Here is a 13,231-nt window from a genome sequence, read left to right on the forward strand (position 1 = left end):
ATGCGCCAATGGCACGGACAGGTGACGGATAGTGGACGAGGGACTATCTGCTGAAATATCAACTGAGGATTTTCCAGCCGCTGCATGCTCCGACAGGGGAGCGGATCCAGGAGGCAGTCGGGCTGAGACGCCCGCTGCTTCGTCTCTCGGATGGAGGGCATCGAGCTTGAGCTCAGAACAGAGGGGACGGAGGAAGACGGGACAGGTAGAGAGAGCTACGGGAAAAAAGATGGGAATCTGCAGTACCACAGAGAGTGCCGTGAGAATGGGTAAGGGGCATGGAAATACCCGGGTGCCAGGGCTGAACTCAAGCTTTCAGGTTTTAAAGTGAAGGGAGTTTCCTCACTTTTTAAAATGTTGACTATTATAAGGATTCATATTCTATCTACTGATTTTATTTTTCTCTTTGTGTGAATCCTTTTTAGTGGGGACCTCTCACTTTTGTCTCTATGACAGATTGATTTAATTTGTCTTAAATGAATGTTTACTTAATGTTTACATGGATACATTTCAATGTCCTACGAAAGGGGATTTTTATCATACAAACTCAAAACTTAAAATAAGTAGTTTTTTTTAGTGATTTCTTTTTTCTTTTACTCTAATATTTATATGGAAGATGTTGCACTGTTGCTTGGTCGATTTTTTCCCAAGATAAATCTCAGAAGTGTTTGACTTCAGCTTGGCTGTTTTTTGTTTGTTAGTAAATATTACAGTTCCATCCTGATTCTGTTTTTTTTATTTTCCAAATTTCCAAATCCAATATTGACATGCTGACAGCATCCGTAATTATGTGTCATTAGGTGTAATTATGGCTTGTATAACATTATTAAGATAGTATTTAAAAACACATCACTACATGTAATGAATACACATGTGAAGGCACTTGGGTGGTGCAGCGATAAATTATTTATGGCTCAAATTCCCAGCGTTGATATCAACTGGTGCTATCAGGTGTTTGCATACAGACATAATGGCTATGCCTGGGGGGATGATGATGGCTGATGATCTCTTCATCCCCTTCCCACTCGCACATGTTCCCAACCGGTCCTGGAGATCGCACATCACAGTGGAGGTAGGAAGAGACCCATTCTGACCTTCCCTCCCTTAAATACAGTAACTGTGTTTGTGTGGACACCCAGCCAGATTGGTGACTATGCTGAGAATCGCACTCATGACTTTGAAGAATTTGCAGTGGTTAGTCTGCTGTGCCGCATTTTGTGAAGGATGTTGCACTTGTGTACAAGTTGTGGAATAAATAAAGAAACACATAGCAAATAAATCATTTTGCACAAGGATGCAGGTAGACTTGGCGTGTTATTGATTACAGTGTGTGTGATTTCAGAGCAGCATTCAGTGTGATCATGGATTTGAGATAGAAACAACATTCTAGGGCAGACATTCAAACAAGTGATTGCCAGGGTGAGATGATTCCTTCAGGTTGCTGCATATTTTGTCTTTTTTCTGTCATTTTTCTGTCTCCTAGAGCAGGCAGCTGTGTGTTGATCATTTTTGTGCAGAATTTATTATTCTCCGCAGCGCCTACTTACCTGCTAAAGAGCTATTACTGTACCATATCAAGATGCCATGGGTGAGAACACTCTCAATGGTAGAAAGACATCAGCAACCCTGATCTCCCTGACAGCTCTCAGTTCGGAGGAAATACAATCACTGCTGAGCTTTTTGTGAGGCAGTGTGTCATGTATATCCATGTGAGGTCCTCTGATTGCTTCACAAACCTAATTTTGAACTGTTCAGCTTATTTCCACCAAAATAAATAGTTCCCATGATGTGTGTTTCCAAGAATTTGAAACTAGAGACTTTTTCATTTCCTGTTCATTTATGTTCATTGGTAGGTGAACATCCTGATTCCTTCTGAAAGTCTTTTCAGTAATTAGAGTCGAGCTGTTTTCGGCACATCAGTCTGTCAGCTTCAAAACCCTTCTCTCTATTCGACAAGTTTGATGTTGGAGAACTCCAGTGGTCTGACCTAAACCCCACTAAGCACTACTTCTCTAACATCAATTTCTGACCTCACCACTGACTAAATTTCCCAAAATGTTGGTGGCTTCCCTAAAGGGCCAATGGTGGCTTGTTTATTTATATATTTATTTTGTATTTTTGTATTCGTATCTCCAATTCATCTCGCTTGCATGTATTTGAACTGTGAGAAGAAACCGGAGCTCCCGGAGGAAACCCACACAAACACAGGGCAGTGGTGGCTAAGTGGTTACGGTACCGCACTAGTAATTAGAAGATCGCTGATTTAAGACTGATCCCTGCCAAGTTGCCACTGGTGGGGTCCCTCAGCAAGTCCCGTAACTCTTAATTGCCTGCACTGTAATAGGTTGTAATTGTAAGTCACTTTGAATGAATGCTGTAAGTGTTCCAAATAAAAAAGGCTGCTGGGACAAGACTTATTTAGGGTAGCGTTAGCTCAGTGGCTAAGGTAGAGGCCTGGTAAGTGCAAATATGCTGGTTTACAAAGTTGCCACTGTTGGGCCATGAGCAAGGCCTTTAATCCTCAATTGCTTGCATAGTGATTGGTCACAACTGTAAGTTGCTCTGGATAAATTGTGTCTGCTAACTGCCATAAATGTTACAAATAAAAATAGCACAGTGGCTAAAGTAATGACCTGGTGAGAAAAGGTTTTCTGGTTCAAGTCCCACTACTGCCAAATTGCCACTGTTTGGCCCCTGAGCTGGACCTTTAAATGTCAGTCGATTGCCTTGTGATCAGTCAAACCAATCATTTCAGAAGAGAGGAGACTGTTATAGCTACAAAAGGTTGGCCAAACTCTATATGAATCCCCATGTTTCTGGAACGAGATGTCCTACAAGCTAATGGTCAAGCGTTCACATTTTTTAATTCATATAATCTATATTTATTTCAGTTTGCGAGGTTTTCTCCATGACCTTTATGTCAGGAACAGTGGATAACTTTGCTCTTTAGAGATTACACCGATGGGTTAGTCATGCTGTCCCTGAACCTCATGTGGGCTCCTCCGGTCTCTTCCTATTTACACTTACACGTACACTATATGGCAAAACGTATTTGGACACCTGATTGTGAGCTGGTGAGACGTCTGATTTGAAAGTATAATGGTTTTAAAATGGTTCTCGTAAGTCTTGTGAGAAGCCTAAGCTGTCACAAGGCTCTATCTAATGGGTGCGGTCAAACTGGCCCTATGTATATGGACACAGAGAAGTAAACAGCTGTAATTATAACATTATTAAATGGAACTATAATGACATTATAGACCACAACCAAATTAAAAGTCTGTAAAAGAAAACAGACAATTTGTACAAAGATCAATTTATTATTAAAATCCCAAGTGTAGGTAAACTGTAAGCGTTTATTTTTAGGTTGCGTTTTAAATAATTTGCCATCAATAGGAAACTGATTACAGTTCATTAAAACCGAAGGGAACTTGATAATTAGCTTAATTAAATGTGGAGACCTGAACTGCTCAGCTGGTCTGTTATCGCTTCAGCACTATGATTTATTCCCTCGTTCGGGTCCGTCTGAGCAAGACTGCGCACCGTGTACTTACAGCGAGTGAAGGGAACACTAAAAAAGAAAATCCTTGAACGAAGAAATGGAACGTAAAGCTTCTTTCATGTGGAAAATAAAAGCAGGCTATTTCCTTCACTATAATTTGAAGCCTCAAGGTGTTTTAGTGCTGTGTTCAGTGGAGTTCTAGGTATGAACTAGACATTACGTTTCTAGCAAAACACGCAGTGAATGGCAGCATGCGAGCAGATTTTGAGAATATTCTCCTAAATGCAGTGAGTGTTATTCAGTCAGCGTGTGCAGTTCTAAGCACGTCTGAACTGTTTGTTTTAATTAGAACAAGTTCAGTTAAGATAGAAAATGTCTCCACATTTCACCCTCCTTATAAACACTTAACCTTTCAGTATATGCAGATTTGCACTCCTGCCATCCCATAATATTATCTAATACACGTTTGTTTGCATTTGCCACAGTGAGAATGGTCTGACCTCGATGATTTGCTTATTAAGATTCATTCCACACATCAACACTGAGGCAGAAAAGTTTCACTTCAGTATGCTAGGTCAGGGTTTTTTAAACTTTTTTTTTAAGGGACGCACACTTTGTCCAGGCAGCACAAACAATGACTTAATTGATAACTTAACAATGACAGACTTAATTCATAAAAATGTGGTCCCACTGTGGTTTACAAGATGTACCATAAAGCCTCCACAACGGGTGTTCGTGCACAAATTCATTTCGTGTTTAAATGCCTGTTAAAATTAATTAATTTATTATTATTTCTTTCTGCGTCGTGAAAAACCCTGTACCAGGTAAATTATTGAATCATCAGATCTACGAGGGATCTTCAAAAAGTTTCCACACTTTTATATTTTGGTTGGAAGCGGTGAGGATGGGAGGAGTAGTAATCGGTCGTCTCTGAGAGACTGAGAGACGCTTATAGTCCGGATTTAGCACCATCTGATTTCCACCTTTTTGGACACTCAAAGAAGCTTTAAGGGGAAGAAGATTTTCATGTGATGATAGTGTGAAAGCAGCGGCGCATCAGTGTTGATAGCATTAAAAAGTTGTTACGATGCTGGGAAAAATGCATCAGAAGGTGACTGTGCAGAAAAATTCTTAATAAATAGAGTGCAGAAACTATTTGAAGAACCCGTGTAACCGCTGGATTCTCAGGTGGCACTTTTCCACCCGCGTGGTGTTGGTGCTGGTTCCAAATTTTGAAACAGTTCAGTTTTTCCTTCGTAAAATCACAGGTTCTCAACCAGAGAACCCATAATCTTGCTGGTCTGAAACCTGATGTTGGTCAGGAAAGCCTCCATTGGTGTTCCAGTTCATTCCGAAGCTGTTCAGTGGGACTCTCAGTGGAGGTCCGGGCTCTGTGCAGGACACTGGAGTTTCTTTACAGCAAGTTTTATTTTCTGTCATTATACAGTAGATCTTGCTTTGTGCATGGGGCACATGCTGGAACAGGAAAGAGCCTTCCCTAAACTGTTGATAAAAGTTGGAAGCATATAATTACCATTATATAACTATTTATTACACCTGTTAGCAATTGCTGTGACTGAAACACATGAACTCAAAAATTAGAAGAAATGTCCCAATATTTTTTCCATGTTGTGTTTATATACTGTATATTTTTAATATTTAGTATATTCTTTTAATTAAATTTTTTGTATATTCTTAAATATCTAACAGTTAATGCAGTCACTGCAAAAATTGCATAACAATAAATAAAGACATGATAAAGCTGGGGTTAATACCAGGAGCCTGAACGCTGAACTTCAGATCTAGAAGCAGGTAATGAGAATTTTTCAGGGATATGAAAAGGTCATTTTGACCTCAGTAGAAAAATGCCCTCTCACACCCAGAAGATTTAATTTCCCCACCTGACTTGCAATCATCCGTTTCATTACCGTTCACTCGGTCGGCTGTGGGTGTCTCGACTGCTGTGTCTCCACCAGTAACCGTCTTTTACAGCCAGTAGCGAGCAACTGCCAAACATCCTTCAGTGAGCTGAAATGAAACCTGCACCTGTGATGTCTTTTTATCACTTTTAGCTTTTGACCCAGTGCCCATGTTGTCTCTGCTCACTGTTCCTCTATTGGTTGCTCCATCTTTGTAAAATATAGGATTCATGGAAAACTTTTGCCAACATTTTGGTATTTATTGCAACATGTTGCTATGCAGATTACCAGGGAAGTGGGGAAGAGTCACATGGGTACAGATGGCACATGGGGCCATTTACTCCAGCGGAAAGGGTATGGCGGTGCAGATGATTGACATTTCTGTTCCTCTTAACTGGAAGTCACCTTTGCCTTGATGATCGTTAGTTTGCTCCAGGTTGAAGTGTTTCTATTAATCATGGTTTCTTCCTCACAGAGTTGCCTGCTCAATTGTTGGCAACCCGTTTTCTATTGGAACCGTGAAAGCCGACAACATGACATCATGGTTTGTGTTGCTCTGCATGCCCTTATGACTCGTTTCCCAGGATTGACCACGCCTGCGTAAACAATTAGCTAATTGCCTTGTTGATCAAGTTATGCCTGAAATATAGAAAGCTTCATCCCCACTCAACAGCTTTGGAATGAACTAGAACATCAATTGGGGCTTTTTGACCAACATCTGTGCCCAGCCAGCCCAAATTCCCACAGAGTCTTGTAAGAAGCCTTCTCAGAAGAGTGGCTGTTGTTTTAGCGGAAAGATCACATCAAGGTCACTCAAGTTTGTTTTTGAAATAGGATGTCCAACAATATTATGGTCGGGTGTCCAAATACTTTTGGTCATATAGTGTATGTGATTGTGAACAAGCTAACTAAACATGTTAATCCAAAGAACAGAGCTTCAGACTCTATAAACTTTTATATTGGGCCATGATGCAAAACATTTACTTAAAAAATAAATGGGCTTACAATTGGTGGGTATACAATTACTGACTGTAACCCAACTGTTGCCCTATGCACTTTGTAACCTCCCTGTATTCTTCTTCTTATTATTATTATTATTAAATGAAACCCCTGTGGACCCTCATTTGATTTGATGTGGGTGGTGGGCCATTTTCAGCACTGCATTGAATCTAACCTGGCAATGTAATGTGTGTTGTAACTGAAGCAGGTGCAGCAGTGTTGTTAGGATTGTACAAATCTCAGTGTCAATGCTGGAAGGATTGAAAAATATAAAGCCAACAGCATCCTGTGATCAGAAGGAGTCCACTGATGAATGATTAGAGGCAGATTAACATAAAAAGTGCTAATGGGATTTGTGCTCCTAATAAACACATACAACAGCACGCCTGCAAATGATTCACACACACACACACACACACACACACACACACCACAATGTCATTACCATGCTAGTGTCGTTGCAGTGATGAGAATGCTCCAAACATCATCTGGTCAGTGTGCTATCCTACGTGGGTTGATAATTGGGGTACAGGGGTAAAGAAATGTGCAGAGAGCAACAAATGAGCTACAGACAGCAAGTGTACACCCACAAAGTCCATCCCTGTGGTAGGTGTAGCTTATAAAATAATCAGTGAATGAATGAAGTGCTCAGTCAGTGTATGTTTTCTTTGTTCTGATTTTGTTTGTGTTCATTTTATTTGTTTTATGAAACACTTAATCATACAGTTTTACCGTTATCATAGTCACTGCATGGCTGTTTCACACATCATACCCATAATGCAGAAATTTCCCATCTGTAAGATTTTCCACAGAGGTGCACAGACTGTGAAGCAGAAGAACCGAAGAAAGTGATTTGTATTCATTGCAGTGGACTTTGCTCACTGGCTTATTCTTCTGCAGGAACATCACAATTTGCACTTTATGAGGTTTTTTGTAATGTAATTTACGCCACTGACCCGAGTCAGATGAATCTTAAGAAGACTCACCATGCTGGAAACACTCGGCTGATAGCAAACCTTAAGTTAATTAGCCATTTTTGTCTTCTACCTGATGGAATAAGGCCAGTTAAGCGGTTAAGGTACTGGACTAGTAATCGAAAGGTCGCTGCTTCAAGCCTCACCACTGTCTGGTTGCCACTGTTAACCCTCAGTTGCTTAGATAATACACTGTCAACGTAATGTAAGTTACTTTGGATAAAAGCGCCTGCTAAATGCCGTAAATTCAAGTGGAATAAAAACCATTTGTGAGGTCAGAGACTGACTGATGTTTCAATTTATCCCAAAAGTAATGAATAGAAGCTGAGGTCAGGAAGGACTCTGTTTAGGTCACTAATGTTACTCCACACAAAACTTGTCCATCAGTCTCTTTATGGACCTGCCTTGTGCACAGGGGGACAGTCATGTTGGAACCAGAGAGGGCCTTTCCCAAACTGTTGGCACAAAGTCGGAAGCATATTGTTTATTTTATATACTTGATTTTATACACCTGTCAGCAATGTGTGTGGCTAAAACACCTAATTATTAGCTAAAATCCTTGTCCTGCACCCATTATTTCCAGGTGATGCCAGGCCCACACGAATAGTTCCCTAAACCCCTGAGTTCCAGAACCCACTTAAAAGTCCTAATTATTTTTGTTACTTGTCTTTTGACTGTATTCAGGGAGAAGATGCCCTTCCATCATGTGACGGCAGGGCTGCTGTATAAAGGCAACTTTCTGAGCCGTTCTCTGTCTGAACACAGCGAGAGCGACCAGCTCGCTAGCATTTCCGTGGAAGAACTGGGTGGTGAGAGATTTCTTTTATACACATTCATGTTTACATTTCCAAATGCTAATTTGTCTCTGAGGTGTGATTTAAAATAAAATAAAAAGCTTCGTTTGTGATCTATTGATTAAATATTTTAATATCCACGTTTTATTACCCGGCATATAATTTCTAGGGGATTGCTTTCATTCGCAGAGAGAAGCAATATAATGAGTGCTGCAAGGCTGAATTATTAATGTTAGTGTAGAGTACTGGATATCCTGAGGCACCGTGGATTTACAGCACAGCTACAAATCAATTCTTATGTTGCCGTTGCTTCAGTAGTGATTAATAGTTTTTAATGTTAACAGAATGGTGGCATTGATCGAACATTGTAAACACATTATATGGTTAAAAGCATTTGGACACCTGACCATAGGTGTGTTGGACATCTGGTTCCAAAACCATAATCATACATTTGTGAGTTTTTTGGAAAGGTTTTTAATCTTCCTAAAGGTGTTTACTGGGGTTAAAGGTATTGCTCCAAGCAGTCCACTAAAGTTCGTCAACCATTTGCGCTATGCGTTTTTTTACACAAGGGCACAGGCATGATGGAACCAAGATCCAAGTCCTTTTATTTATGTTATATATTTAATTTTATACACCTGTTATCAATGTGCTTGGCTGAAACATTTAAACATATTAATTAGAAGGAATGTCCACATACATTTGGCCATTTGGTGCACGTTTAAAAGTTTAAAATTTAAAACAAATGTATAGGCACAAGCCAAAACATTAAGACACCCCCCCCACCCAGATGGACTACAGTTAGTAAGTGCTTCTATATGGTAAGTTGAGCTGATAAAATGGACAGTGAGTGTAGAAACAAGTAGGTGGTTTTAATGTTATGGCTGATCAGTGTATCTGCAGAAGGTTGTAGGTAAGCAGATACCACCTCCGTCATGTGTGCATCCACCGGCTGCTTTTTTATACTAAACAGAGTTATTTTCGCTTTAAAACTCTCAGTGAGAGTCTCAGTGAGAAATATGCAAATCAATCTTATATCACAGATGCTTGGAATCCAAAAATTCAGTCAGAGTTATGACCACGAACAGCAAGAAAATGTATCTGCAAGCCATGTTCAGACAAGCTTCAGACACAGACAGTTTCTCAAGAGCTTGACTCGATGACAGTGCTTATGTATTTATTCATGGCTTTATATACACAGTAATAAATCGAATGGCTTTGATGTCTGTGCACACGGGATGAAACAGTAACACACTCAGACTATTTTTCTGGGAAAAAAACAATAGCTGGTTTCCATTAGATGTTCTCCAAGCACTATCAAACGAAGGGACTGTATTTTAGATGCACATTGCTGATAATGAAGGGCCATCTGGGTCACTAGGAGTGTTGCTGTATAAAATTAAAATAGGACTGTAGCTTCATCTAATGTCTTTTTTTGATTGGGGTACTGTAAGATACTGTAACAGTAGATGCATTAGTATATGGGGTCAGAAGTTCACTTTACATTCTGCAAGCTAAAAATAAAATAGATGAATAGATGTTCAGAAAAAACAGTGTGTTGATGCCTCAGGCTCTGTTAACTGGAGAAAGCTACAAACAGAAGCTGCATTTTGACAGGGTTCAGTATACATCTTCCAGGTTGCCAGATTTTTCATGAATTGTGCACCTAAAAAAACTTCTTAGTATGCCCTGGCCTTCACTTTAAAACAAGAGCTTTACATACAAGGTATGGGCGATTTATTCATTCATCATTTACTGTATTTATTATTTTTTGAGAGCTTGAGTTGTCACTCACTGGTGGATCGAGTAGCTTTTTCTGCAGTTCCCTTCTGACTTCTCCCTCTTTGCCTTTTGCTGTAGGGGCTTCATCACTTATGCCCTTGAGGGTCCATTGCATAGCCACTTGTGTTTCCTTCTTCCGCTGGGGGCAAAGCAAACACATTATGCTTTTGTTCCTCGTCTTTAGCGATCATGTGGAGAGTGGGAAATATTATTCAGTATACTGCTGTGCAGTTTCTGTCATCATCCTTAAGTGTTCTGAATCATACATTCTATGCTTTTGACCTTCAAATAAAGTGTTGGTGTTTTGAACAGTGTAATTTTTAACCCACTTATTCCTGCCATTTAATTTCCTTCTATACGTCCATGCAATTCAACCCAAATATTACAAGTATACTAAAATGATAGCAGTAACAACTCACAAGAAAGTACATAGTACAAAAAACTCACATCCATTTCCTAGAATTATTTTTGCTTCTTTATTTATTAATTTTCTCCCCTTTTCTCCCAAATTATCGTACCCAATTTGTTTCACGCTACAGGAGACCCCGATCTTGTCCGAAGAGGTTATATTTGCCTGCAACCCCTTCCCTCCGACACGTGCGCAGTCTTCCAACCCCTTCTTATTTGCCCATAGTTTGGTGGATTTGTGCATGAGGTCAGTTTTGCGCATGGAGAGTCACACACTGATCTCCGTGTTCCTCCACTTCTGGCTGCTAACCAGAGTCCATACACAGCATTACAGACCCTCCCACCCAGCCCACCCAGCAGACTTTAGTCTGCCGTTAGATGCGGCCCTGCTGACCCGTAGCAGAGCTGAAATTCGAACCCTCTAGAGTTTTATTTCCGATAGTAAGAGAAGATGCATTATGGTCATTTATTTACCCTCTCATTGACTTTACATCTTAAACAAATAAGTCCTTTGCTTTTAAATGAGGACTAAATACAGATTTAGTTGCTAAATTGGTTGGTTAAAAAATACATCAAAGCAAAAAAACAAAAACTACATTGCTTGTACAGTCTGTTCCTTTTTGAATCCTCCTTTTATACCCAATAATGATTTCCTCACTGGTTTACCAATTCACCTGCTTATTGTGGAACGATGTAACTTTATATTGTATCAACTGTTTTGGACTGTGTTGCAGCCTTCAATTTAAGAATGTGTTTTTTTTTTTTTTCATTTACAAAATACGAGGGTTCTTCAAAAAGTTTCCGCACTTTTTAAAACTCTATTTATTAAGAATATCAAAAACAAATGACATCACTTTTCTACATTTTGCATTTATTATTGTGCATTAAGCATTTTTCCCAGCATCGTACCAACTTTTTAATCCCATCAGCAAAAAATATTCTTGGTTGAGCGTGTAGCCACTGATGCACCGCTGCTTTCACATCATCATCACATGAAAATCTTCTTTCCCTAACAGCTTCTTTGAGCGTCCAGAAAGGTGGAAATCAGATGGAGCTAAATCCGGACTGTAAGCATCTCTCAGTCTCTCAGACACGACCAGTTACCACTCCTCCCACCCTCACCGTTTCCAACCAAGATATAAAAGTGCGGAAACTTTTTGAAGATCCCTCGTAAAATGAAGTTGATCATTGAAAACATTGGAAATCAGACAGCTGAAGTCTTGTATGAAGCAACAATAGGCAAAAATTTCACTTGCAAAACTCTAACAATTAGTACTCTTAGTGTCCTAATGGTTATAAAGTGTAATGAATAGGAAAGTCGATGTATTAGAACGCTTAGTGTCCTAATGGTTATAAAGTGTAATGAATAGGGAAGGTAATGTCGCATGTTGGAGGAATCAGATTTTAAATTTGCTTATATTTACAAAATACAGTAAAGTTGGTCAGTGAGAATATTGTAAAGTGTTCATTATAAGGTTTAAGTATTAAGAGAATTAACAAATCACAGATTCTTGTTTTTATTGTATTTTACAAAATGTCCAACTGTCCCACTATCCAAAAATAAGTTAATAAGATTTTTTAATAGAAGCTTGTAAGGACCAAACACGTGTTATTCAGGCCCTAATAAATAAACAGAATTAAAGAATGATGTATTTTTTTCCCACTTTCTGTCTTTAGCTCCTATTTAACAAATATGAGAAAAGAATTGTTAAATAATTGTTAAATAAAAATCCCAATTAAAAGTCAATGACCCTTCCAACTTCTAATGGCGACTTTAGACAGCTCACATTTTATAGGCCAGTGGAGTGAACAAGTGTTATCAATTTGTCACTGCTAAATGGAAATGATAAATCTCGTTTGGTTTTAACAAGTGACAAGGGCACAGAAAACAATACCCACAATGCATTCTCCGAGGATCAGAAGAAAAATATCAGCAAAGAAAAACTAATTAGTTTGTCTGTGAACTTGCTGTGTAGTGTACGTAGATCACCCCGAAGCTTTTTTTGTAGCATGCTGCTCATTTCCCAGATGGCTTGACTCAAATATATATATTACCCAGCGTCCATTGTGGAGCTCCAGCAGGCTGATGCATGGTGTATTTTTTTTAAGATGTGGGACACTCGGATCTAATTAGAAACTCCTGCTGTACTTCTGCTCAAGTGCCATGAGTTATCTGCTCTCAGAGTGGTGCATGATCGTTAATTAAATTAAACCACGTTATTTAATCATTTTAATCTGTTCTAAAATGGTTAATGTCTCAGATAGTCGTGTTATATTAAATGAGATGTGATAGAGTCGTAGACTGTACAAAAGTGTATATAGAATATACACTGTCGAGTCACATTATTATGACCACGTCCTACTTTTGACGGCTGTGGCAGTGTTATGGTCTGGGAAATGTTTTCCCATGCATCCATGTGGAAGGCACTCTCAGCTGATTTGGGTATGAATCCATCTTTGCAGATCACGTACACCTGTACATGCTGATTGTCTTCCCTGTGGCGGATGGGATCTTCCAGCAAGACAGTACGACGTCACACGGCTAGAATGTTCCAACCGACATTGGTTGGAAGAGCATGACCAAGACTTCCAAGTATTACCCTGGCCCCCTAATTCCCCAGACTTTAACCCAGTTGAGCATCTGTGGGACAACCACAGTAGTCGTGTTTGCTTTATAGATCCTCCCCCACACCCCCTCCAGCAGCTGTGGGATGCAGTGCAGTCAGCATGGCTCCAGATACCTGTGACAACCGACCTTATTGAGTCACTCCCAGCACGTCCAGCTGCTGTCTGTGCTGTACACGGCGGTTACTCTGGATATCGACAGTGTATAAACCTGGGAAAGGCTACAGGTGC

The 13,231-nt window shown here is 39.7% G+C and overlaps 1 protein-coding gene across 1 annotated transcript in view; it reads left to right on the forward strand.

The window, feature by feature from the left end:
- The first annotated feature begins 109 nt into the window (after positions 1–109).
- caln1 (calneuron 1) overlaps positions 110–13,231 on the forward strand; it is a 31,180-nt gene continuing 18,058 nt past the window's right edge. The window contains exons 1-2 of the mRNA XM_063016597.1: positions 110–269; positions 8,076–8,200. Of these exons, the coding sequence (XP_062872667.1) occupies positions 151–269; positions 8,076–8,200 (244 nt within the window). The 5' untranslated portion in view covers positions 110–150. The remainder of the gene's footprint in view (positions 270–8,075; positions 8,201–13,231) is intronic.

The sequence above is a fragment of the Trichomycterus rosablanca genome, chromosome 20 (genome assembly GCF_030014385.1).
Source record: "Trichomycterus rosablanca isolate fTriRos1 chromosome 20, fTriRos1.hap1, whole genome shotgun sequence".
Lineage (NCBI taxonomy): Eukaryota > Metazoa > Chordata > Actinopteri > Siluriformes > Trichomycteridae > Trichomycterus > Trichomycterus rosablanca.